This window comes from Bubalus kerabau, chromosome 23, assembly GCF_029407905.1.
Source record: "Bubalus kerabau isolate K-KA32 ecotype Philippines breed swamp buffalo chromosome 23, PCC_UOA_SB_1v2, whole genome shotgun sequence".
NCBI classification, from domain to species: domain Eukaryota; kingdom Metazoa; phylum Chordata; class Mammalia; order Artiodactyla; family Bovidae; genus Bubalus; species Bubalus kerabau.
In genome coordinates, this window is record NC_073646.1 from 39,382,712 (window position 1) to 39,408,067 (window position 25,356).

Consider the following 25,356-nt stretch of genomic DNA (forward strand, 5'->3'; position numbering starts at 1 on the left):
GTCGGCGGGTGATTCACCCGTACCGGGGAGTCGGCGCGCAAGCTCCGGCCCCGCGCCCTCAACTCTTGGCGCCCCGGCTCGGCCCTGAGAAGGGGTCCCCGCACCTTCGCGGGCGGCTGGAGCTGGACGGCTGAGGTAGCTGGAGACGCGCGGGTGGCTGGGCCCCACTCCGCACCCGGACCGCTCGGGGCCACGCGGGGCGGGGGCCACGCGGGGCGGCGTCCGCGCGACCCTCTCGGGCGCAGCCTCGGGCGTCCGTCTCCGCGCGCGGGCCGCCGCCGTCACCAGGCCAGGGGCGAAACCATCCCCGAGCTGCGCGGGCCCTCGGCTGCCTGCAGGTCGCCAAGCGCTCGCTGGGGACGGAGGAGCACGTGGGGAGGGGCTAGGTCAGTGGTCCCCGCGCCCCGCGCCCACGGCCCGGGCGGACACCTATGGCCCCGCCCAGGTCGGGGCGTGTCTTTCACCAGGGCCCCTTTCCCACCTCCGGCTTCACACAGGATACCCCTTCCTTTGACCTCGGGCCCTGCTCTCTCCCAGGGCCTCCCACCGGGGCTCACCTCGAACTTGCTCATGAACTCCGCGAAGATGCCAAAGAAAGCCTCGGAGGTGGTGGCTTTGGAATCTTCCCCGAAGAAGGCCAGCGCTTTGCCCAGCTCCTCCATGGCCTCTCGCTGCAGCCCGTCCAGCGCCCGCAGCAATGGCTGGGCCGTCTCCAGGAAAGACTGACGGCCTCTGTTAAGGAAATGGCTCCGGGCTCCTGAGGCAGGTACTCCGGCAGTGACCCAAGCAGCGGCCTCACTGCCCGGGGGCCCTTTGCTCTCCTGGGCACCATGCCCCTGTCAGAGGCTCCTGGCTTGTCCTGACACCTGCCACACCCAGCCCAGCCTCAGGCTGTTCACTTGCTCCCCTCTCTGTGGGGCAGCTCTCTCTGCTCTCCTGGCTCTGCCCAGAGGCTACCACCTTCTTCCCCAACCACCCATGGAGGCCGGCCTCTTACCACTCTTGAGCCTGTTCTCCCTCTCTGTCCTTTTTTAAAAAATCTATAGCATTTGTTACTACATTTCCTCTCCTGACTGCCTTTGGCTAGTCAGACATGACAAACCTCTCCTTGTATCTTGTGACTGCAGTCTGGGCTGTGCTGCCCACCACCCCCCGCCAAGAACAGATGGGCAAGGGAGTGGCTTTAGGCCAATCAGAAGAGCTCCTTCTCAGTTACACACAGCCTCAGCATAAGTGCTTAGATTCTAAATGACCTAAGATGGACCCTCTTCTAGAACCCCTGCACCCACGGCAGCCTCTGCCCAGACTCCGACAGGACACGGTGTCTGCAGTGGTCGCTGGAGTGATGGCCAGCTCTCCCTGACCCCTACCCCACCCCTGAGTCCACTGTGGCCCTGGAACAGGATACCGCCATGACCACGGCAAACTTGTCCTCGCTGGAGGGGGACATGCTCTGGCACGCGGCCTGGATCTCACTGATGGTGCCATGGAGGTCAGCCAAGTCGTTGGTCAGGACCCGTTGGTTCACTGTAGGCAAGGCGATAGAGCCTCATGGGGGCTGCCCAGGAGGCCAGCCCAGGACAGTGGGGGCTCTGCCTCCCCACCCGCCCACCTGGCTTACCTTTGGCAGCCAGGGGCACGGTGGGCAGGTCCTGAGCAAAGCCCAGGAGTTCAGGGAAGTGCTGGCTCAGCGATTTGGCGAGGATGTGCAGGAAGGTGGACTTCCCGTCCACCGTCTTGGTGGAGTTCAGCTGCAAGTGACCCCAACACACGTCCTCCTCCAGGACCACATCTGACTCCTGATCACAGGGGCTCAGCCCTGCTTCCCGGCCTGTGGCATCAGTTCCCCACCCCTGACACTCGCCAACTCTGAAGCTTATAAACGGATGGCTAGTAGTCCTTACTCTGAAGCTCTTATCTGCTGGGATGTCACGAGCTTGTCCCCTGGCCCAGATCTTTGAGACCCTCCCCCCATCGCCCCACCCAGGAACCAGTCCTTCCCATCCCCAGCTAGGGGAGACTCCTAGGTCTTTTTGGTCCTTGTAAGTTTGTTCTTGTCAGCAGATGGAGCCCAAGATTTTCTAACCCCAGCGAAAATGGGAGCATCATTCATGGTTTTTCCGCTTTGTGCTTTTCTGGAACCATCTGTGGCCCAGCTGAGCCTCAGACACCCTAAACCGTTCATATCTATATGCACTTGTCCTTCCTCTCTTAAAAAAGCAACCAAAGGTGTTGTGGTGGAAAGTCCCAGACACACAGGGAGAAGGCTGGATATTTGAGTTGTCCTTTTTCTGGTTCTAGATCTTTCTGGGGTAGGACTGGCCTGACAGTGGTTCTGGTGTTGAGGGCACAGAATCCACCAGGTGGGACTCTCCCTTTCCTCCTGGAGCCTTCTCCCCTGTCCCCTCCTCTCCCACCACTCCGTCTCTCCAAGGCCTGGAGAAGTCACCTTGCCTCCCCACCCTTTCAAGCCTCAACCTTAGCTTCTGTTACATTCTGGCTTCAGGTAGCCGGCTCTTCCTGCCGGGGAGCCTCAGTGCTAGAGCAAACAGATGGACGACTGCCTGACCGGCCCCCTCACCTCTGTCAGGAAGTTGATCTTGAAGCCCGTGGTCTTGTTGGTTTGAGGCTGTCCATCGTTGAGATAGTTGCCCATGGCCAACACAAACTGGGGAGAGAACGAGAGGGCAGGTCCTCCCCTACTCCCTGGCCCCTCTGGGGATGCGCCTCCAAGCTGGAAGCCCCAGGGGCCAGAGGGGCAGGCAGACTGATCTGAGAGGGGGTGGCCCTGACCTCCAGGATCTTAGCAAGCTTCCGGCTGTTCTTGAGCTCGAGGGAGGCCTGGCGCAAGCACTCCAGGCTGCCCCGGATCTCCTCTGTCTTCTCCTGGAGGGTGGCCTGGAAGTGGAGGCTGCGCAGGCGGGTCTTATATTCGGGAACCGACAGCATCTATCAGAAAGGCACGGCCAGCATTAATCCATGCCGCCGGGAGACCCCGCCCCGGGGCAACCTGGCAGGATTGCGCGTGGCCTGGGGTCAGCGCGCGGCCTGGCATCCCCTTAGGAAAATAAGCACGACCTCTAGGGAGCACCCTCATCCCATCTCCCCTGGACCCCGAGTGAGACCTGGCCGTTAAAGGTGTAAGACTCGGAGAGGTGTGAGTGTGGGGCCGGGAGGGGAGCGGGACGCACGCACAAAAAGAGAGAGCCGCGATAGAGGAGGCCGAGGCCGCAGGGCGGCCGCCCCTGGCCCCGGGCGGGTGGCCCGGCCGCAGCACCTGCAGGACGAACTGGTCGGGCTCGCTGAGGCGGCCGGGCGCCTCGCGGTAGGCCTGGTAGCGCTGCTCCTCGTCGGCGTCGGGCGCGAAGAGCAGCAGCTGCGCAAGGTGCGCGGGCTCCAGGCGCCGGGGCTCCATGCTCATGAGCACTTGCCGCAGCTCCGCCGGGCTCAGCTTCAGGTGCGCCAGCAGGATGGCTGTGGGCGGGGCCGCGGGGTGAACGGGGAGGGGCCGGGGCTGCTGGGCGTGGTCGGGGGCGGGACAGGAGCTGGCCCAGAGGCCCAGAGGATCCGTCCTGCTACCCTTAGAAGGAAGGGTTCTCCAGGGGACAGACCTAGATTGAGTAGGGCCTGTGGAGCTGCAAGGAGATACAACCAGTCCATCCTAAAGAAAATCAATCCTGAATATTCACTGGAAGGACTGATGCGGACACTGAAACTCCAATACTTTGGCCACTTGATGCGAAGAACTGACTCATTAGAAAAGACCCTGATGCTGAGAGGGATTGAAGGCGGGAAGAGAAGGGGACGACTGAGGATGAGATGGTTGGATGGCATCACTGACTCGATGGACATGAGTTTGAGCAAGCTCTGGGAGTTGGTGATGGACAGGGAGGCCTGGCTTGCTGCAGTCCATGGGGTCGCAAAGAGTGGGACACGACTGAGCAACTGAACTGAACTGAACCGTGGAGCTGGGGCCAGGGAACTAGCGGGGGTCTTAAAGGGGCGAGCAAAGGATTGCGGCTGGAGGCAGGGCCAGAACTGGGAGCAGATCACAGGATGGGGGTGGAGCCAAGGCCGGCACCCGAACCTGGGAGGGAGCCTTCACAGAGCCCGGTGGCAGGTGCTGGGGGCCCCCACGGCCCGATCTCTACTATCCACTGGGGTGAATCAGAGGCTCTGTGGCCCCAAGGGGTCGTGTCCTGCCCCCCCACCCCACCCCCTGGGCCGCCGCAGCCCCTCACAGGTGTTGTAGGCCTTCTTGTGGGACAGGATCTCCACCACCTCCTTCTTCCTGAAGGGCTCAGGCCCCGGCACCGGCTCTGGAAGGGAAACTGATGGTTTAGGGAGGGGAGGCTAGGCTGAGGCTACTGGGAGAGGGCCCAGGAGGGGTGTGGCCACACCCCACAGTCCTGAGGTCCCCGACCATAAACTTGACTGAATCAGCTCCAGGTGTCCACACTCTCCTCACTCATGGACTCTGGAGTCCAGCCTTGCACATCTAGTGTGGGTGGTGTGTGTATGTCCCTCCCCGTCCTCTCTCCCCTGGGCCGTTGGGCCTGAGCCAGCCCCATAAGGAGAATGGGCCACCTGGTGACTGTAGATGCTGCCTGGAAGGACAACAGTCTCTCTCTTCCATCCCAGGACCAGTCTCCACTCACACAGGATCCCAACAACAGAGAGACATGCAGAGGTGGGAGAGAGAGAGGCTGGACAGGGTATCTGTCTACCTGATTCTGACTTTGAACAAATTACCTGGCCTCTCCGTGCTTCCTCATCAGGAAGTTGGGGTGATCACAGCCCCCACCTTTACACGATTGTAACACGATTAATGTAGAAACAAGGGTGTGTGGCATTTGGTAAGCATGTGATAAATGCCAGTTATTACCATCTCCAGTACTAAGTGGGAAACTGAGGCTCTGAGACGTTAAATAATTCAGGGACCCAGGAAGTAAAGGGCAGTTTGTTCAGACCTCAGGGACTCTAAGCCCTGGGACCCCCACAGAAGGTGGGCTGCTGCAGAACTCGGCGTCAGGGCTCCCCTTGGCCCCTGGGGCCACTCACTGGCAGCTTTCTGGGTGCCAAAGTGAAGCTCCAGGTCGAGGTATTTCACCATGTCGCTCAGCTTATCGTAGTCAGAGTCCTCCCCGAGCTGCGAGGGAGGGGGAGGTTCAGAGTGAGCAATAGCACTGGGAGCTGGACTGCGGTCCCCCACCACCCCCCACCCTCTGAGGGCAGCCCTGGGTGCTCCCGGAGGGAGAGCCTCCACCAAGCCCTGGCATGAACCCGGGGACGGGACGGGAGGAGACTGCAGGAGAAGCCATTGATAAATCATCTAAGTTATCATCGGGCAGTGAGCCAGCTCCTCCTGTGGTCAACAACACTCAGACCTCTCCATGCAGAAGCCAGCAAGTTCCACTGGAGCAGGGGCTACAGGGGTTGTAAAGGGGCTGGAGCCACCCAAGGAGGCTTAAGAAGGTGGCCAAGGGGTCCGGGTCTGCTCTGAGGTGTCCTTTGCTGGCAGTGAGTTCACCAGAGCTGCCCTGGGTCGGGTCCCCGAAGGTGGGGAAAAGGAAGCAGGGAAGTGCCAGAGGTTCGGAACAGGCTGGGTGGCTGTGATGACTGATCCGGATGAGAGCTGACAATCTAGAAGGCCCATGGCTGCAGGGGCTTGGCCAGATGCCTGACCCGTCTGTGTCTACTGCAGTAAACCAGTGGAAGCATCACTCTGCAGAGCAAGGCTGCAAGGCCCATCTGAGGCTGGTAGGAGCCTCCAGGGGACCCAGGAGGTCCCTGTTCATGACTTTGTCCTGCTGACCATCCTTATTAGTAACATGAGAAGGTTCCCTAGAGATGTGGGCTGATGCCAACTTGGCTGGGAAGGCAGGAGACCCAGGAGGATGGAATGGGGACTCAGGAGGTGGCAGTGGGAAAAAAAATGACAAGCATGCTCCAAAGGAGAGTGGCTGCAGTAAGGACACGTTACTTGGCGTCCTAGGAAAAGGACGGGACTGCATGGAGGATGATGGTGGGAAAGAGTACTGAGATGGGGCAGTCCCCGAAACTGGAGGGTTCCTCGGCCAAATGAGAAGTGTGATGTCCAGGTCAGAGGAGATGAGGGCCGTGTTTTCTCCTCTGAACTGGTGAAGCCCCTCTGGGAGTTCCATTTGGGGCCTGCCCTTTGACAGACTGTGGGGCTAGGAAACATGTTCTAGGGCGGTGACCCAAAGAACAGGGATGGGGTGGACCTTGCTCATCCGACGGGCTGGTTGGCCTGTGGATAAGAAAATATACCTGCTCTGCCTGATTTCAAAGGGCGGGACAGAAAGCAGGGCATGGGAATCCTGGTGAGACAAAAATTCTAGAGCAAGGCAAGGATGGTTGGTGAAAACCGTCCAGTGAGGAAAGGGATGTCTCGTCAGATAGTGAGCTCCCCATCAGTGAAGGTGATCAAGTAAATATTGGCAGTGCTGTTTGGGAGAAAACTCGAGCATCAGAGTGAAGGGGTGGGGGCTCCCCTGGTGGCTCAGGGGTAAAGAATCCACCTGCCAATGCAGGAGACATGGTTCGATCCCTGACTGGGGAAGACCGCACATGCTGTAGAGCAACAAAGCCCATTCGCCACAGCTACTGAGCCTGTGCTCTGGAACCCGGAAGCCGCAACTGCTGAGCCCATCTGCTGCAACAACCGAAGCCAGGACACCCTAGAGCTTGTGCTCCGCCCCAAGAGAAGCCACTGAGATGAGAAGCCCGTGGACCGCAACTGCAGGGTAGCCCCCATTCTCTGAAATAGAGAAAAGCCCGCGCAGCAATGAAGACCCAGCACAGCCTGCAAAAAGTGGAAGGGGAGAGGCTGCTGCGCAGGGCTTTTGACCAGCTGCCCTTCTCAGAATCCTCTGGTCCCGGCTCCCGTGAACACACTGCGCACGCAGGCTGTCAAACTGCTCAAACGTCTGTGACTCTAACCAGATGCCCTTCTCTCAGCTCCAAGAGCCTAAGGGGACCATTCAGATTTCGAGTGATAGGCTTCAAGGGTGAGAACGGTGCCTTTTCTGGGTGTCCCCAGCACGTCACCGGCTCAGGGACACTGACCAGGCTTCGGCGCCTGTGTTGACCACTGAAGGTGAGCATGTCCCTGGACTGAGCTCTCGTCTGTCGTCTGCCGAGGATGGGGAGGGCCCGGGGGTGGTCAGCTGATGTTGGAAACACCCCAGAGGTGGACCTTGTCTTCACTGCTGCTGCCCAAACTGCCTCCCCTGGTGCAGCGTGCTCCAGGTCCCCAGGTCACCTACCTGTCCCCAGATGGTGCCTTCTGAGTTCTCCACCTGCTCCCACCGCAGGCGCTTGACGCTCATGTGGCTGGTCTCACTGCGGCGGTGGCCCAGGCCCCGTGGCAGCATGGGGGGTGCACAGGGGACAGGTGGGGGCAGAGGCGGCGGGGGTGGTGGGGGGACCGGGTGGCCAAGCTGGGCGAGGGGCTTGGGCAGCGCTGGAGTGGGGCCCCGGGGCCCATCTGGGGTGCGGGAGCTGCTGGGCTTGGGGTCGTGGAAGGGCAGGGGCGGTGGGGGTGGGGGACTAAGGGGGGGTGGGGGGATGTGGTCGGAGAGGGAGGAGTAGGTCAGGGAGCTGCCTTCCTCGCTGCTGCTGATGCACTCACTGGCGCTGCTCCTCTCATTGGTGATGAAGCTGCCCTGGTCGTCGTGGAAGCTCATCTGGGGAGACAGCTAGGTGAAGGGAGGGCCAGGCGGGGCCCCGAGGGAGACTGGGGCAGGGGCCGAGGTGTGGAGGACCGGAAGGCCCGGGGCAGCGGAGGCACGGCCCAGGGGTTGGATGGGGTCGTCCGGGGGGTCAGCCTGAGGTTGTGAGTGGGACAGCCTGAGCTGGCTAGGGAACCTGAGACCCGGTACATGGGGTGGTCTTGGCTAGGGGGGTGTCAAAGCTTGAGCCAAGGGTGAGATAGCTCCAGCTGGGGAGCGGGGTGTCCTGGAAGACAGGGAGGGGGAGCCTGGAGCACAGCCTTCGGGGCAGCAGGCCTCTGGCAGGAGCCCGGGGACCCCAGTCCCCTTACAGGCCCCCTGCCCGCCTCCCCCCAACACACATGCCTGTGTTCTCACCTCCTCATAGTCATTCTCAGGGCTCAGGAAATCCTCCACGATGGTGACCCGGGGGCCCAGCTGCTCACTCAGCGCATCCAGGAAGCGGTCAGTGTCCCGGCTTCGCACAGGGCGGGAGAAGGCGAAGAGCTTCCGGCGGCTGGAGGGGCGGCGGCTGGGGTCCGGGCTCGGGGGGCTCTCAGCACAGACAGGCCCGGGGCCCGGCTGAGGGGAAGGTGCCCGGCTGCTGTCCAGGCTGGCGTAGGGGTGGGACTCAGAGCTGCTGGGGGAGGCCAGGCCCTCTGAGCACAGCGGGTAGTAGCAGGGGGAGGGCAGGAGCTGCTCACTGGGCCATGAGATGCTGGACCGGGTCCTGGGCCCTGCAGTGGGGGGTGGGCCGTGAGGATCCCTCTTGGGTCAGTGCCTCGGTTCCAGCGCAGGCTAGGGGGAGGGTGCCAGAGCAGGTGGGCTCTATGCCCCTGGGCACCTTTCTTTCCCTCTCTGGACACAGCGCAGGAAGACTCTGGTAACTCTGCCTCTCCAGGTCTTCCCTGAGGGTGATCAGAGGCCAGAGTGGACGGAGGGCGTGCTGGTGGGCCCAGGACAGGCAGACCCTGCTCATCCTGGAGAGGATCCCAGGGTCCCACCCGGAACCCACTGAACACAAGGCGAGGGGGAGGGGGTCTCCAGACCAAAGTCTTGGGGTACCTCCCATAACCAGCAAGCTTTTGGCTCACAGAAGTATCACCCATGGGTCCTGCCTTCGGAAATGCAGAGAAACCGTTGTGGGAGCAGCCATCTTCGCCGCTGAGCCATTCACAGAGCAACGCACACTATCTAGTCTATGCAACAGCCACATGCTCACTGAGGACCCCACCCCTTGGGAGCCACCCTCTGCTTTTCCAGATCCACAGTGGGGGCGAGGATGAGAGAGGGGACACAGGAGGGGGGCCAGGACAAGGTGGATCTTGATGGCCCCTAGCCATGTAGGCTGACAGGGTTCCCCAGCATTCAGTCCCACGGCCACAGAGGAAAAAGGGGCTCCGGGGAAGGGATGCCTGGGGGTGGGGGCAACATCCAGCCAGCTGGCCAGGAGGCAGGAGCGGCCCTCGGGAGCTGGGGCTGGAGAGCCCCTACCTGCTGGGCCTGCTGCGCTGGGCAGTGGCGGGGAGGCACGGGCTCGGGAGCTGGTCCCCATCTTCCCTTTGAAGCTGCTGCTCAGGCGGGACTCGAGCTCCGCGTAGACGGCTGACATCTTCCGGGAGAGGTGAGGTGCGGGTGAGTCCAGTCGGCCCTCGCCTCCCCCACAAACGGCCTCAGAGGCAGGCCTGGGTGGTCTGGGAGGCCAGGGTCTGCCCCACCTCCATGGGCCACCCATTCCCAGCTCCCCGCTGACACCAGGAGCAGGGCGGAGAGAAGGTCTCACCATCTTGGGGTTGGGCGTCTCGGGGAGGGATGTGCCGTCACCCGCCTGGCGCTCGCCTGGGATGGGAGGAAGAGGCATCTCCGGACAGTCGCTAGGACCTGCCGGGGGAATCAGGAGGGCCGAGTCCACCACGGGGCGGGGGGTCTAGTGACTGCCTCTGAGCTCTAAGGGTTAGACCCCAGCCCAGGCCCTGGAGAAAGAACCACCAAGCCCTGCAGACCCGGGGGGAGGAAGCACCTGCTCAGCCCATTCGGGGATGTCTCATCTCACCAAGCCCATTTTGCAGATGGGAAAACCGAGCCCTAGCCCCGCACCCCACCCCCCGTCCCGCCACCCTGGCTTGCGGACTGTTGGTCCGGGCCTCACCACAGCCAAGGCCAGCCTCCAGGCCCTGGGAGCGGAGGCTGCGGCGGCACATGGAGGAGGCCCTCAGGGAGCTCCGCGTCTGGGGCTCGGGTGCCGGCTCAGGCTCCAGCTCTGGCTCCGGCTCGGGCTCGGGCTCTGCTGTGGGACCAATGGAGAGACGGGCTCCTTGTCCTCTCAGCCAGACAAGGAGCCTCCGAACACAGGGAGGGTGGGGGCACCACCTGCGAGCCCGGCCCTGCTTTCAGGGGGAGCCCTGGGATGGGAAGTGGGGTGCCCAGCACAGGAGGTGCCCCAGGTAGTGCCGGCCTGAAGATGGAGGCTGTGTGGAGGGGGTCACAGCCCCCTACCCAGCAGGTCCTTTCTCATGACGAGAGCCTAGGACCCCGTGATTCCAAGGTTTCCACATCTGACGCTGCTGTCCGCAGGGGTGACATGAAAGATTCTAGGTCAGGGCAGAATTGTGGGAGGGATGTCTGCTGCCCAGTCTGCATCTGAGTTCAAACCCTCTCCCCCCAACCCCGACTCATGGGTCCCCAGGACGAGGGTCAATGGGCGCCCAGGGGGAGCACATAGGGGATGTGCAGGCGGTCCAGAGCAGGTACCCAAGTTTGGCCCCCTTTGGATGCCCGCAGCCCACATGCTGAGGTGTGTGTGGGCAGGTGGACTCACAGCAGTGGAACGGCATGAGGGGTCAGAGGCTGCACAGGGACCCACAGGCTCTCATGTGAGTCTGTGGTCTTCAGAGCCCACCAGGCAGGGTGAGCTGGCCGTGTGCTCACAATCCAGGTCTGTGAACAGTGTCCACATGGACTCCTTCATCTGTGCCACCCTCCCTGGGGTGCAAAGCACAGCCACTGTGGTCACCTTCATATGCGGGTGAGAAACCGGAGACCCCCGGCGTCAGATGGGGTGTTTGAAGTCTAAGGTGGGACTTCCCTGGTGGTTGAGTGTCTAAGACTCTGTGCTCCCAAAGCAGGGACCCCGGGTTCAATCCCTGGTCAGGGAACTAGATTCTACGTGCCGTAACTAAGAGTTCACATGCCACAACCCAAAAATCCCACGTGCTGCAGGGAAGACCCGACACAGCCAAATAAATAAATATTTTAAAAAAAGAGTCTAAAGTTATCTTGCTTTAGGGATCAAGCTGGGAAAAGTGCATCTCTGGAGCCAAGCAAGGGGCCAGCCTGGGAGTGTTGGGCATGTAGCTACAGTCGAGTCTGACTCTCTGTGACCCCATGGACTGTAGCCCGCCAGGCTCCTCTGTCCATGGGGTTCTCCAGGCAAGGATACTGGAGTGGGTTGCCATTTCCTACTCCAGGGCATCTTCCTGACCCAGAAATCGAACCTGTGTCTCTTTGTGTTTCCTGCTTTGGCAGGTAGATTCTTCACCACTGGGCCACCTGGAAGATGCTAGCTACAGAGCACAGGGGTGCCTCCGCGGGTGGGAGGGGCCAGGCCGGCTGTAAAGCCTCCCAGGTGAGAACAGGCGTCGGGCTCTTCGCCTGGTGGGCGGGCCAGGGGGCGGGGCTGCTCACCGGTCATGGCCGTGTAGCCCAGGAAGCAGGCTATCTTCTCCTGGCAGAGTTCCTGCTCCTCGTAGGTTAGCAGCTGGTAGATGAACTGCCAGAGGACCTGCTTGGCCGGAGTGTCGAGCACCGGGTAGACATCGACGATGAGGGTGTCGATGTTCCTGGTCGGGGAGTGGGGTGCAGAGCGAGGAGTTCGTGACTCAGGGGCTCACCAGAGGGGCCAGGGTGGGGGACGGGGGCCCTTCCCCTCCTTCCCCAGACAGAGAAGTGGGCGGGAAGGCTGGCTTTGCCGACAGCCTGCCGGCCTCAAATCCCAGCTCTGCCACCTGCCAGCCAAGTGATCTTCTCCAATTCCTCATTTCTCTGTGTCTCAGTTTCCTCCTCTGTAAAATGGAAGACAAAAATAGTAGCTACCGGGAGCTCCCTGGCCGCCCATGGGTTAGGACTCTAGACTTTCACTGTTGTGGCCCAGGTTTAATCCCTAGCTGAGGAACCAAGATCCTGTAAACTGGGTTGCTTGGCCGGGGGGTGGGGGTGGGGAGTGAGGGGAAAGCATCTACCGCACAGAGCTGTTTGAAGATTAAAATGCATAGAATGGGGACGTCCCTGGCAGTCCAGTGGTTAAGACTCCACACTGCCAATGCAGGGGGCACAGGTTCTTCTGGTCAGGGAACTAAATTCCCCCATGCTGCGAGGCCAAAAATTGAAATTAAAAAAACAAATGTATAGAACATATTTGGAAAATTGACTCAAGGGACTGGCAAATGATGGCCCAAGGGCCAAAATTTGGCCCTCCACCTGTTTTTATAAAGCAAGATTTACGGGAACATGGCCACCTGTACTGATGTATATTGTCTATGACCATTTTCAAGGGACAACAGCAGAGCTGAAGGGTTTCAGCTTTCAGTGGAGACGGTATGGCCTGCAAACCCTAAAATATTTGCTATCGGGCCCTTTCCAGAAACACTTTGCTGATCCCTGTTCCCATTGTGTGGAAAAAAATAAAACTGATCCTCACATAACGCCACACGTAAAGATGAACCCTGGGTGGATAAAAGACCAAACTGTGCAAGGTATGATTATAAAACTAACAGAAGATAACGCTGGAGATTTCTTTTGACCAAGGAGCAGGGAAGGGCTTCTTGAATAAAAATTCAAAAGCCAAAGCCATAAGGCCACATATGCGTTGCCTGTGATGATACAAAATCAAGAAAACCTGGAGCTGATAATACTAGATATAACGGAAGTAATAAGAGAATAACAAATGGAAGAAGATACTTACAATGTCTAAAATCAACAAGGAATCAGTATCTGAAACATACAGGGAATTCTGGCCAATTTTAAGTTTTGCTCTTTGGAACTTCCTGTAATTTTTCCACATATATTTGTTCCACGGTTGGTGAAATCTGGAGATGCAGAACCCACAGATATTGAGGGTCAACTGTGGGTGTTAGAACTTGAATGAATGCTATTGTTGTTTAGTCGCTAAATCATGTCTGACTCTTTCGACCCCATGGACCGTAGCCAGGCTCCTCTGTCCATGGGATTTCCCAGGCGAGAACACTGGAGTGGGTTGCCATTTCCTTCTCCAGGGGATCTTCCCAACCCAGGGATCAGGGTCTCCTGCATTGTAGGCAGATTCTTTCCCACTGAGCCGCCAGGGAAGCCCGAGTGAATGTTGAAAACATGCTAAATGAAAGAAGACAGACATAAAAGTCCACACGTTGGGACTTCCCTGGTGGTCCAGTGGTTAAGAGTCCGCCTGCCAGTGGAGGGGACATGGATTCGATCCCTGGTCCAGGAAGAATCCCACATGCTTCGGAGCAACTAAGCCCGAGAGTCACAACGATGGAGTCCATGCTCCTCAACAAGAGAAGCCCATGCACCGCAGCTAGAGAGTAGCCCCCGCTCTCTGCAACTAGAGGAAGCCCATGCACAGCAACCAGGACCCAGCATGGTCACAAATAAATTAATTAAAATTTTAAAAAGTGGAAAAATAATTATAAAGAAGTCCACATATCGTATGGTTCCAGCATTTGAAATCTCCAGAACAGGGAAACCTACAGACAAAGAAAGTAGATTCTGGTGGTTTAAGGTGAAGGGGGCGTGGGGAAGGGGGAGGGGGTGGGAACAACTGTGAAGTGGTTGGGACTTCCTTTGGAGGTGATGAAAATGTCCTAAAACTGAATGTGGTGGTGGTTACATTTGTGAACATACTAAGAACCAGTGCATTGTACACTCAAATGCGTGAATTGTATGGTATGTGAATTACATTTCAACAAACATATACCTTTTTGTTTAAACCGAAAAAGGGGATGAAGAAGTAATTGGCTTTGCAAAGACCAAGACAATGACCCTCTGGGCTGAGGCATGTGAGAAATGCTCCTGCTGCCACTGAGGTGGGAAAAGAAAGATGCTACTCCGACCTGAACAGGGATGGGCTGGTCGTGAGTGCCCCTGGGTGGGTGTTTCGAGGGTCCTGCCAACACACTGCAGGGACTCACTGTCTGCTTCAATTTACAGAGAGGGCTGGACCTGGCCAGGTCACGTGGCTAGGAGGTGTCAGAGTTGGAGTTTGTTTAAGGCAGCTCAATGGCCCCCCCCACTCTCAGGGGAAGCTCAGGCAGGTGAGTGGTGGTGAGTCCTGGCAGGATTTGGGGTCCACCCCACAGCAGATTCCCACTGCCCCCGCCACCCTGGGGTGACCACCTGTGCTGGAAGAAGCTCTCAAGGGCCCGGCAGACCCCATAGCGCTCAGGGGGTGTGAGCAGGTGCTCCAGCTGCTGGCTGAAGGTCCTCCCCTGCACTCGGATGCTGGATGGAAGGATCTCTGCCACCCACTGCAGGGAGGTGAGCGCCGACGACGGGTTGGGGGAATCCATCGAGTCGGAATCTTCCGGGGGGCAGGTCACAGGAAGGAGAGGCACGAGTGAGCCGGCGTCCCCAGGCCAGGCAAGGTCTGCCCTTGGGCTGGGGCCAGGGGATCTCCCAAGCTGGGCTGAGGACAGGGCTGGAGGGGGAGCCCTGAGGCTGCCCAACCTGGGGAGGGAAGCTGCAAGGGGGAGCAGAGGCCTCGGTAGACTCGGGAATCCCACCCCTGGTGACCCAAGAAGGGGCTCCAGTGGCCAAAGCGGCCCAGGGCCACGGGCGCCTCACCGCTGGCGAATGGGACGAGCCCCTCCTCCACCACCAGCGTGGGCATGGCGCCGCTGCCCTGGAGCATGGATACCACCTTGTCGTGGGAGCAGTTCCTGCCAAGCAGAGGTGGCCCCGGAGGGCCGGCCCAGCGTGACCCGAGCGCACAGCCAGCCGCCGGACACCCCTGTCCTGCTGGTGGAGGCCGCATAGCGAGGCCGCAGGTCGGCCCAAAGCCAGGGCCCTGCCTCGCCCGTGCATTAACCTCCTCTGCAGGAGAAGCTCCAGGCCCAGGGCCAGCTGGACACTTGTGGGTACAGGAGGTGTCATGCCCCCATCCTCCCTGGGTAAGTTCCCCACCCCCCAAGGGAAAGACACACACAATCTATTCAACTCTTCGCCCCAAGCATGGAGCCTGGGTGTCTCCCAGATGGAAGGACGATTTGACATCCTGGAGGGTAGGAGGGTGGATTCAAGACTTCCCATAGGAGGGGGGACAAACAGGGGACCAACTGGTCAGAGGCCTGTGGCCAGGATGTCCCAAGAGTCAGAAGTCCTGGGGGTTGTTTGCCACTAAGCTCCATGTCCCCAACAGCCTCTGACCTCATGTCCAGTCCATTGAGGAAGAGGATCCGGTCACCTGACTTGAGGGAGGCATTGTCAGCCGGGCTCCCTGGAAGCAAGGTGAGACGGAGGGTCAGCTGAGCAGGGACCCACCCCGGGGAGCCCCGTGACGTCCTGTTTTACAGGCGAGAGGATGGGTGGGTGGCAGAGATCAGAGGAGCCTTTCTCACAGATCCATGCACCAGAGATGTGAGATGCAGAAGGAGCTCAGCATCAGCAGGTGCACCCATGGGGATGGGTCACTGGAAGTGTGCTCAGGGAGGGGCTGAGGGGGCAGGACAGACCCAGTGACCCAGCCCTGCAGGTGGTGACACGGTGGGAGAGCTCAGTGCAGTGCCGGAGCCGTTTTCCCCGCAGAGAGCATCCACAACGGAATGCACTTCCCCCCAAGAAATGAGTCTTCCCTCCCCCTGCCGACCCCTCACCGGAGGGGCTCCACAAGGAGGAACTCCTCCAGATGTCTCCATTCCACAGGGGCAGGGCAGGGGTGGAAGAGGGGAGTCCCTGGAGTCTGGATACTGGGAAGAGGCCCTGGAGCCCTGTGGCCTGCCCAGCAAGTGCCCAGTTCTCAGGGGGCAGTGGGCACAGGGAGGGTTGCCTGGGGGCCCAGGAAAGGTCTGAATGGAGAACTTGGCTCTAAGGTGACCCTGCACTTGGAGGGGGTTAGCCGGGACTGGGGAAGATGGGTGATCTGGGTTGGCTGCTCTGGGACACTTAGAGGACACAGGCTCCTCAAGGTTGGGACCTCAAGAGGGGAGCGGCTGCTGACCATCGACCTCACAGGCTCCTTTGCCCCATTCTGAACAACCCACCCATCCCTCACCAGGCAGGACAGACTCGATCCAGACAGGTCCATGGCCACGTAGAGTGAAGCCGAAGCTCTTGTTGCCCTTGTAGACTCGGACTGTCCTGGGGAGAAAGAAGAGGTGGGGTGGGGGTCGCTCAGTGTGCCTTTCTCTGGGGAGAGGAGCCCGCGGGGAGTGGGGATGGCAAGGTCCCGCGTCCCGCTCCCCTTAACCTCTCCTGGACCCCAACTCCCAGGTGGCCCCGCTTCGCCCCCGCGCCCTCGGCCCGGGTCTCCATTCCTGAGCCCACCGACCGAGAGGCGTCCGCAGCCCGTCCCGGGTACCTGCGCGCGCCCCCGGGGCCCGCGCGGCCGCCCAGCAGAGAGGCGGCCTTGCGCGGGGGCGGCTCGTCCGGGCGGCGAGGGGCGGCGCTGGCGCGCGTGGACACCAGGAGGCGCTCGGGCCGCTCCTCGCTGCGGCTCCGGCGCAGCCGCTGCGCGCCCTGCGTCCGCCGCGCGCGGCACAGCTTGCCCAGCAGACCCTGAGACACCACCTCGTCGAAGCGCGCCCGGTGCTTCTTGGGGATGAAGATCCTGCGGGCGAGGACCACAGAATCGGCAAACTTCGTGGGTGCCGTGCTGGGCGCTCTCCTCCGCCCAGGAGTGGCCCGGGGCATCAGTGTCCCCCTCGGGGCCTGGACTTGTGCCCTAGTGGGCCCGGGTCACACGAGGGCCGGGGCGCCCAGCTCGCTCCACTTGGGGAAAGCCTCCTTCCCCAGGTCCCCGTTACTCTGGACTCAGCGCCCTCCAAGCCCTTCCGTGAACCTGTTCCGCCTCTCGCCTTTGTCTTCCCATCTCTGGCTTCCCCGGACTCCCTGGTCTCATGCCCTCACACCAGCCAGGCCAAGCCGCAGCCAGGGGTGCCCCCCCCCCCCCCGCCCCCAGCCACCTTCTCCCTGCCTGATTACAGGAGAAAACTCTGCTGAAGAAAACCGAAGCCACCATCCTCGCTGGGGTCAGACTTTGCCTAGACCCTCAGGAGACTCCCAGCCCCACCGCGGGCCCCCTGCCAGTCCCCTCAGTGCGGGCGGGGACCACAGCATCCAGTCCTGCTCCTACCCTTTGACCCAGCCTGTGGCCCCCGCCCAGCACACTCTGCTCTCCTAGCTGATCTGGCTTTGCCCTTCAACACCCTTCCTCCAGTTTAGTCCAACATGTTTTAGGAAGTCCCTGCTATCAGTGCCAGCCAAGCGCTGGGCTTCAAAGCTGAAGGCACTGCGGTTCCTGCTCTCTGAGCAGTTGACCTGGAAGTGACGAGAGGCCTTGGGGAGGCTCCCACAGTCCCCTGTTGGAGTTTACAGCCTGGGATGTTTCCATGGTGTCCCTGGGTCTCCTCTACAAGGTGGGAAGCTCTTGGAGGACTGGGTTTGTAGCTCGGGTGTGAGCCATGGTGACCAGCCAGGGCTGAGCACAGAGTTAGGACTCAGTGAAGGAGTAAAGAGGGTGGTCCAGCAGTGGCCCCCCACACCTCTGAGGAATGGCAGCAGCCAACATCCTGGGACTCCCTGGCCCCTGGCAGAGGATTCTCGGGCTCAGAGGGGGTCCATCTCGTTCCAGGGTTATGTGGCTGCCCACGGCTGAGGTGGAACCCGGGCTCTGGGCCCCCACACTGTCACCAGGCTCCCCTGAAGGCCCTTGAAATTCTGGTTGCTAGTGAGGCCTCCCTGGCTGCGTCCCAAGGCTCCTTTCCCTGTTTTCTGGACCAGGAGCCAGTGCCAAGGGCATCGGGGGAGGACAGGGAGCAGTGGCCTTGCAGCCAGCGGACATACAATCCCTCAGAGGTCGCCCGGTGGCCCCCACTTAGCTCCCTTGATCTCCGTGGGTAGGTTTAATTAGGCCAGGTGGCTGCCTGGTGCGAGGGAAGGGATGTGCGTCCTCGGGGAGGAGGGTGCACCCCCCCTCTCGCCCCGTGAGCTCTGGTCCAGATCGGGATGTTCCAGGCAAGCGGGAGGCAAGAATGATGGCCTGTTCGGCTCTGCCAGAAGAGCCATCACCCGATACACTCATCCTTGCCCACCCCAGCGATTCCCGAAAATCCAGCGCCTCAGCCGCGTTCCCTGGATGGTCCTTCAAGGTCTGCAGAGCCAGACGTCTCCGTCTGCTGGCCTGCACGGTCCCTGCCCACCTCTTGCCCAAGCAAAGCAGAGGTGACAGGTGCGAAAGTGTCTGCTTCACCCTTTGGGCTCCAGCCTCAGGCTCTAGAATGTATCAACCCAACAGCCAGAGCCCCTAGGTCCAGCCCTCTAGCAGCAGTTAGAAAGGGCCTCCCCCACCCTCACAGTGGGAAGCAGGGTGAGTCACCAACTGCCCATGTGGGAGAAGGCTGAGTGCCCTCTGCTCTCCTCGGTGTCTGTAGGGCTGAGATGGGAGCCTAGCCTGCCTGGTGTGCCAGACGCCCTTCCTGGCTGGTGTGGGCCCTCCGTGCGCCTCAGTCTGGCACATGCACTCCAGCCCTGGGTCTGCTCGGAACTGACAGCCGCAGCAGATCCAGGTGCAGTGGGGCCTCATGGACCACTGTGGCTGATGGACGGACGCCCCTTTGAACCCACGGCCTGACTACAGCTGTCCCCAGTCTCCCAGGTCCCTGCTGTGCCGGCAGGCTTCTCTGTGGCCAAGGGGCTCTTTGGGAGGCCACCCAGTGACCCTGCACTCAGAGTTAGTCTGCTCTCTTAGGGGGCCAGGTCCAAATCCAACTCCAGATTCCCATCGGGGGCTCCCACAAGGCCCTCTCTCTCCATCACCGTCTCTGCCTCGCTCTCTGTCTAGTTCCCTGGATCTGTCCAGTCACAAGAAGGAAAGAGGACTTTTCAATTCCATCCTTGGTCCCCACCCAGCATCCCGACCCCTAGGGCGGCAGGCCAGTGCCCACAGCGGGGAACCCCCTCTTTAAAACCCTTCGGGTTTATGTCCACCCTCCCAAGCCCCTGCCCCCAGTCAGGCTGGCTCGCTGGGTACGCACCCAGAGCAGGGAAGCCCCTCGGTGCCCGAGCCCCACCCCTTTTCAAGTCAGCCGGAGGCGAGTCCGTCGCACCAGGGCGCGCGGTTCCCGGGGGCTCGGTACGCGCGGTTCGGGGAAACTACCGAAAGTGCCGAGAGAAGCCCTGGTCCTTCCCCATCTGGAGCCGGCGACGGCGGCGCGCCAGGTGCCAATGGCCCGGGGGTGCGGAGCCGGGAGCAGAGCTAGGGCGCGGCGACTCCACGCGCCTCTGCCCGGCGAGCGCGCTCAGCCCCTCCCGAGCGGGCTGGGCCCGCGGCCCCGCGCCCGCCCCTCTCGGGTGGCCCCGCCCCGCCCCGCCCCGCCCCTCCGGGAACTCTCCCGTCCGCTCCTCGCGAGCTGGGGCCGTTCGAGCCGCCCCTCGGCCTCCTCTGGCCCGGGTCCAAGAGCCCTTCCCCAGGCGCTTCGCCTCTGATCCCTCGGGCTGCGGCGCCCCGGAGAGTCCCCCTCACCGGCCGCGAGACCGATCCCGACAGTTCAGAGGAAGCTCCGATTGCCTTATGTAGAGTCAGGGAAGGCTTTCTGGAGGCGGTGGCCTTTATGCTGGGACTCAAGGACTCAGCCGGTGTCAGCCAAGAAGACCTTCACCACTCACCCAGGGGGAAGCTCCAAAGAAGAAGAGGCTAGAGAGGGAGGCCTTGAATGCCCTTGTCAAAGCTCAGCCTGCATTCATGACAAAAGAGAGGAGCCATGGGAGGGTCTAAGGGTTTAAGAGGAGGTGGAGGGACCCTGAAGGTTTTGGTACACCAGGGGTGGGGTGATGCTGGGAGGGGCACAGTGAAGGGTGTTAGGATGGGATAAGCGGCCAGTTTCTGATGAGTAGTAGTTAATGAGACCTGGGGGCAAGTGAGGAGGGGGCAGGTGAGGGTGGTGGTGGGGGGGATAGGGGGTTTCCCTGAGATGAATGTGTTCTACTGGAGAGGAGAGGGGAGGACCAGCAAGGGAGGAGACGGAGCTAAGAAGAAAGGGGCATCAGGTCCCTTCTGGGCCTGCCACTTTCTGGTATCTGAGCAGGAGCTGACCCCAGGGACCCCATTGCATGGTCATGAGTCCTGGCTTCGGGTTGAAAAGGCGAGAATCTGAGTTCTGAGGACCAACAGATAGATGCGAAAACCTGGGGAGGGGCTTCTCAAGGACCACTCCACGGGGTATGTGTGGGGGGGTCATCACGAGGCTCTCTCCTACCAGGAGGCGGCCACCACCCAGACAGGCTGGAACGGCAGAGGCAGGAACCCCTGGGGACTCAGCCTCTGTCTCAGTCTTGCAGGGAGCACCTTTCAGGGTCCTCCTGTGGACTCCTGTGGGAGGCCCCTGCAGACCCGATGGTCAGTCTCCCTGCTCCATCCAGGCCAAGCTGCCCAGCACATTTCGGCCCCCATGCCTGGCCCCAGTGAGGCCCCCACCCTGGCGTGACCTCATGAAGCTGCATTTCTCTCCTGGAGCAGCAGGAAGCCAGAGCCTGTCTTCACTTGGGGGTCCTCTGGGGCCTGGCCTCAGCCCTGCTCACGGTGAGCACAGCTCCCTGCATCCACGGGCCAAGCGCGCACACCATCCCATAATGACAGAGCCCTTCCTGGTGGTCATGTGCCAGCTGTGACGGCCCAGCACCCGGAACCAGGCCCGCCCAAGGACCATGACGACTCCACGTGTCTGTGGGCACTGGAGATGTGACCATGGAGAAGATGCTCCTGCTTGAATCTGGACACAGTCAGCCATGCACACACTGCTGTGGGGCCACCTCAAAGCTAGCGCCTCTGACCCAAAGCAGCACGGGGTGGGCCGGGCTGGCCTTTGCTGAAGCATCTGCCCTAGCAAGAGGGTACTACCAAAGGGCAGATCACACTCAGGCAGGGCTTCTCAATTGGGGGTGACTTTACCCCTCAGATGACATTCAGCACTGTCTGGGGACAGTTTTGGTTGTCACAAAATGACAAGCCGGAGGAGGGTGTGCTATGGCATCTGGTGGGAAGAGGCCAGAAATGCTGTAAGCTAAGTACAGGAGCGCTCCCAACAACAGAGAATCATGTTGCTAGTGCCGGGGCTGAGAGACCTCTCTAGGGAGAAAGAGACCTCCCCTAGCGTAAACCAGTTTAATTGAGCATGTGCTAGATGCCTGGCACCGCTTCTAACATGCTGTCACCGAATTTTCCAGATAACCTTGCGTGATGTTGTCTCTGACACTTGTCATTAAAGCAGAAGAGGGCAAAGGAGGTGCTGGAACCCTAAAGCCCAGTTTCTCAATGAATCTCTTTGATGCCTGCAGTTGGCAGAGTCTGTTTACATGCTTTCCCACCAAGAACCCCACTGGGAACACATGGGAATGATCAACCCTGTTTTATGGATAAACTGTTGAGGTCAGTGAATCTGCTCAAGGTCACACTGTCCGTGAGTGGACTGGGGGTTCAAGCGAGGTCTTCCAGGACTCAAAACCCAGCTTCCCCAACCACCTCAGTGGCTTCCCTCCCCGCTCCCCTCCCCTCCAGCCAATCCTTCCCTTCTTTGCCTGTTTCCTGAAACACTAGCAGGGCACGGAGCCCACTTTGCTTGCCTGTTCCCTCTCAACCGCGTCACACTTTCCAAACTCCTTGGCCTGTCCTAATTAGAAAGTCATTTTTATCACTTCATCAAACTGGGATCCCTTTGGGGACAGACCCAAATCAGGCTCTGAGCCACAGGAGTAACTGCCGTCGTAAAGAAAGATAAGACCCTCTACTTACACCGCTGCCACTGACCCAAATCTCACCCTCGCGGCCACACTAAGATGAAGAGGCCACGTTGGCCAAGACTGACGCAAGTTGCGGATGGACATGCTCCCCGTGTGCGCTGTCCTGTAGGGCGGCCACCAGCCAGACGGGGCCACTCCATACTTGCCGTGTGGCTGGTGAGACTGTGAAGCTGAATTTTAAATTGCATTTTATATTCATTAAGTTTCATTTTAGAGAGTGACATGTGGCTAGTGGCTACTGCTCTGGCTGACCCAGCTTCACGGTCTCACTGCTGCTTCTTTCTCCGCAAGTCCTCTGCTTTGGCCCCTGGACCACCCTCAGAAGCTGCGCGGTGGTGTAAGTGGTTCCAGCCTTGGCCAAGCATGCACACGCACCTGCACACGTGTGTCTTCATCTACCTTGTGCGTCCCCAGGTGGCCAGGTTGTTGCACTTCACTCCCCTCAGTCGCAGGGTGACTCACAGCTAGGCACGGTTGGTACCTGAGGTTGGGTTCCACAAGGCGGCACTCTCACCTTGGCATTCTGGGGTTCCGCTCTGTAGCTGGATGCCTGGCCCTGATGAGCTATCTTCCCTCCTCCACAGGACACATGGCTGCACCCCACTGGTCGCTGTGCAGCCCTGGAACTGCCACCTCCTCTGGCCACCCTGCCCTGACTGCCCTGTGCTGCCCTTCGGCTGGTGCTCAGCTCTCAGAATCACAGAAAACCGACTCTTTGCCATTCCTCCATGCCTTCTCGGAGCTCTCTCGGGAAGGGGCTGCATGGGGATCACCACTTGACCCCTAGAACCCAGTCCATCAGCCCCTGGAGCCCCGTGGTGGGAGTGGGGAGTGAGGGGATGGGGGCGGAAGCCAAGGCTGCCAGGGGACCCCTCTGTCTGCAGAGCCCAGCTGGGCGCCACCCCCTCCTCCGGCAGCCTCCCCAATTTTCCTGTCGCACTTGACACGCGCTGACAACAGAGGCTGCTGTTTCATCTTCCCCAGCGGCGCCCCGGGGACGCTGCGGGGACCGGGCATCCCCAGGGGTCCAGCGTTCCTGCTTCCCAGGCTCTCAATCGAGCACGCCCAAGGGGGCGCCTCCTCCGCTCCCCCGCTCTTCCTGACCCGCTGCCAGCAGCCCGGGACGAGCGGTGGACGGGAAAGGCAGGCACGGGGGCTGTCCCAGGAGGCAGAGGCGGCGAGGACGGAAGCCCGGGCAGCGCCGAAGGCAGGACCGGTGCGGCGGACCGCGAGGGCCTCCGGCTGCTAAGAGCCGTCAGACACGCGTACCAACTTCCCCGGGGACAGCCTGGCCGCCCGGCCCCTGGCCCAGCCCTGGTGCGGAGGGGCGGGGCTGCCGGCCCCAGGGAGCCCTTCGGTCCCAGCGCATCATCTCTGCAAATTTGTTTCTAGATGTAACTTTTTTTTTTTCATCTCCGGATTTTCCCGGCAAGGGGCAGACCCCTAACTCACCCCAGGCAGCTCATGGTGGCCTCTTTCGGTGGCCTTCTGTGCTCCGCTGCAGAGCAGAGGCGCGGCGACCGGCTTGGGGAGTGGGGGTGGCCAGCCCGGTCCCTGACATTGGCCAGGCCCACAGGGAGGGGCAGGCTGCGGGGTGAATGGCAGCGAGGGGAGGGGACGGGCTGAGCCCAGGAGCGGGAGGGGCGGGCTGGGGGAGCCTTAGCCCGCCCTGGAGGCAGGGGGTGCAGAGCCAGCCCCGCAGGATCCAGGCGGGGAACACTCCACTCAGGCCCAGGGAGGTCTGATCAAAGCCGTGCAGTGCGGGGCAGGATGGGGGTGGAGGTCAGAGGGCTGGGGAGAGTCACAGGACATACCAGGAGATTTTTTTTCCCCCTGAAGGATGAATTGAGAGTCCAAAGCTGAGCAGAAAGTGTTCAGTCAATTGGTTCATGTTCTTGTAAATGCTACTCATGTGCTGTGTGACTTTGGGGCAGTCCCTTAACCTCTCTGAGCCACAGTCTCCCTCTGGAACGGGGATAATGATAGTACTGGTGGGATTCAGTGAGAAAGTGTTCCTCTGGGGCCCTGGTGAGGTTCTTGGCGCCCGGCTGGCATCATCAAAGGGCAGAGCAAACACATTGTTACCAGGATGCTGGGGCGGGGGTGGGGTACCAGGGATCAGGATGGGCCCAGCACAGTCGCATTCTGTGACACAGAAACTGTGACACAGCAGTTTCTGGCCCTCGAACTGCGCCATTATTCCCTCTCAGTGAAGAGCTATGGGCATCTTGGTGATAACGTTGGAGGCTTCTGTGGTCTGGGTTTGGGACAGAGCAGGGCAGCAGGAGGTGGATCTTCTCTGCAGCCCGTCCCAGCCCAGCAGTTGGCAGCCCTTCTTTCTCACTCAAAGTGACACCCTGGCAGCGGCAGCACCAATAGCTGCCCTTTCCAGGGTCAGCCTTTGGGGTCACTGACACAAAACCCTAGTTTTGGGGCAATGGGGTGTTTGGGGTCCAGCTCAGGGGCTGACCACACAGCAGCAGCAGCACCTGGGGTGGAGGGGGGAGAACAGAAACCCCTGCCCACCCATCCTGACCCCGAATGAGTACCTGAGGTTCTCCAGGAGGGGCCCGCGGGCCTCAGGGGGCAGCGCCAGGGTGAGCGCCCACACCAGCTCGTCCACCCGTTGCTCCGCTGCAAACTGCTTCAGAGCAGCAAACACCTGCTCCTTTGCGGTCGGCTGGTCCCCCAAGGTCTCGTCCACCTGCGGGGAGGGGTCTGATGAGTGGCCCGAGGGCCCCAGGGCAGAATGCTGGGGAATCAGTCCCCCCTCCCTCCCTGCCTCAGGACAGTGGGCGTGGCAATGCTGCCTGGGCCCCGCTGTGCGCTCCTCACCCAGACCCCGTCAGACCCCACATCAGCCCCCACGAGGCGGGCTGGGCCAGCGTCTTCATTTCTATTGAAGGGAACTGAGGCCGCTAGAGGTAAGATGACCTGGCCAAGGCCATAGGGTCAGGACTCAAACCCAGAGATGGCCCATCTACTGACTATTGTGAGGATCAAAGGAATCGATCCGTGAGCTTAAACATGTGCCAGGCGCTTGGTAATTGCTAGTTACTAATTATTGTAATACTCTACTCCCTTCCACCATGCTGCAAGCCGAGAGATCACACAGAGAACGCTCTGGCTCCACAAGATAGCCCCGGAACATGCCTCGCTCCGCATTCTGACTCCCTTAATGCTCTCTCCGAATCTGTTTTCTTCACCTTTGTGTACAAACCGGCTGATGTGGGACACAACACATCTGCTCAGAGGATTCTGTATGACCACTGGACGTGGGCAGCTCAGTGACAGTGTCCAAAGCCTAAAAATGCACCTGTCATTTTACCCCACGATCCTGCACCTGGGAACGTATCCTCGACGTGTCCTGACAATTGCACGATGACGTATGAGTGAAGAGGTTCACCCTTGCCTGGTTTATGATACTGAGATGTTGGAAGTAGTATAAATATCTGACATTATGGGCTAAACAATTGTAGCACATCCACTTGGGGGATAGTTGTCTTTCCTTGGCTATGCAGCCAAGATGGAAGGAAGTCCCAAATCAGGTGGGAGGCAAAACCCTGGTCCTAATGGTGCAGCCTCGGGCAATTGGAGGCTGTTGCCCAGGGCTTTGGTTCTT

The 25,356-nt window shown here is 60.4% G+C and overlaps 1 protein-coding gene across 3 annotated transcripts in view; it reads right to left on the minus strand.

The window, feature by feature from the left end:
* Nucleotides 1–281: 281 nt before the first annotated feature.
* GRID2IP (Grid2 interacting protein) overlaps nucleotides 282–25,356 on the minus strand; it is a 32,578-nt gene continuing 7,503 nt past the window's right edge. Inside the window, exons 2-22 of one of the 3 annotated variants that reach the window (XM_055561682.1) lie at nucleotides 24,284–24,438; nucleotides 16,300–16,548; nucleotides 15,994–16,079; nucleotides 15,150–15,219; nucleotides 14,568–14,662; nucleotides 14,121–14,304; nucleotides 11,418–11,572; nucleotides 9,883–10,020; nucleotides 9,517–9,614; nucleotides 9,228–9,345; nucleotides 8,112–8,470; nucleotides 7,290–7,709; nucleotides 5,062–5,149; nucleotides 4,242–4,319; nucleotides 3,278–3,474; nucleotides 2,794–2,949; nucleotides 2,582–2,668; nucleotides 1,622–1,751; nucleotides 1,409–1,527; nucleotides 558–722; nucleotides 282–353 (exon numbers count right to left, since the gene is read on the minus strand). In XM_055561682.1, the coding sequence (XP_055417657.1) occupies nucleotides 282–353; nucleotides 558–722; nucleotides 1,409–1,527; nucleotides 1,622–1,751; nucleotides 2,582–2,668; nucleotides 2,794–2,949; nucleotides 3,278–3,474; nucleotides 4,242–4,319; nucleotides 5,062–5,149; nucleotides 7,290–7,709; nucleotides 8,112–8,470; nucleotides 9,228–9,345; nucleotides 9,517–9,614; nucleotides 9,883–10,020; nucleotides 11,418–11,572; nucleotides 14,121–14,304; nucleotides 14,568–14,662; nucleotides 15,150–15,219; nucleotides 15,994–16,079; nucleotides 16,300–16,548; nucleotides 24,284–24,438 (3,219 nt within the window). Of the gene's footprint in view, nucleotides 354–557; nucleotides 723–1,408; nucleotides 1,528–1,621; nucleotides 1,752–2,581; nucleotides 2,669–2,793; nucleotides 2,950–3,277; nucleotides 3,475–4,241; nucleotides 4,320–5,061; nucleotides 5,150–7,289; nucleotides 7,710–8,111; nucleotides 8,471–9,227; nucleotides 9,346–9,516; nucleotides 9,615–9,882; nucleotides 10,021–11,417; nucleotides 11,573–14,120; nucleotides 14,305–14,567; nucleotides 14,663–15,149; nucleotides 15,220–15,993; nucleotides 16,080–16,299; nucleotides 16,549–19,095; nucleotides 19,131–23,186; nucleotides 23,201–24,283; nucleotides 24,439–25,356 lie in introns of those variants that run through there. The other 2 variants (XM_055561681.1, XM_055561680.1) reach the window with 2 other exon arrangements.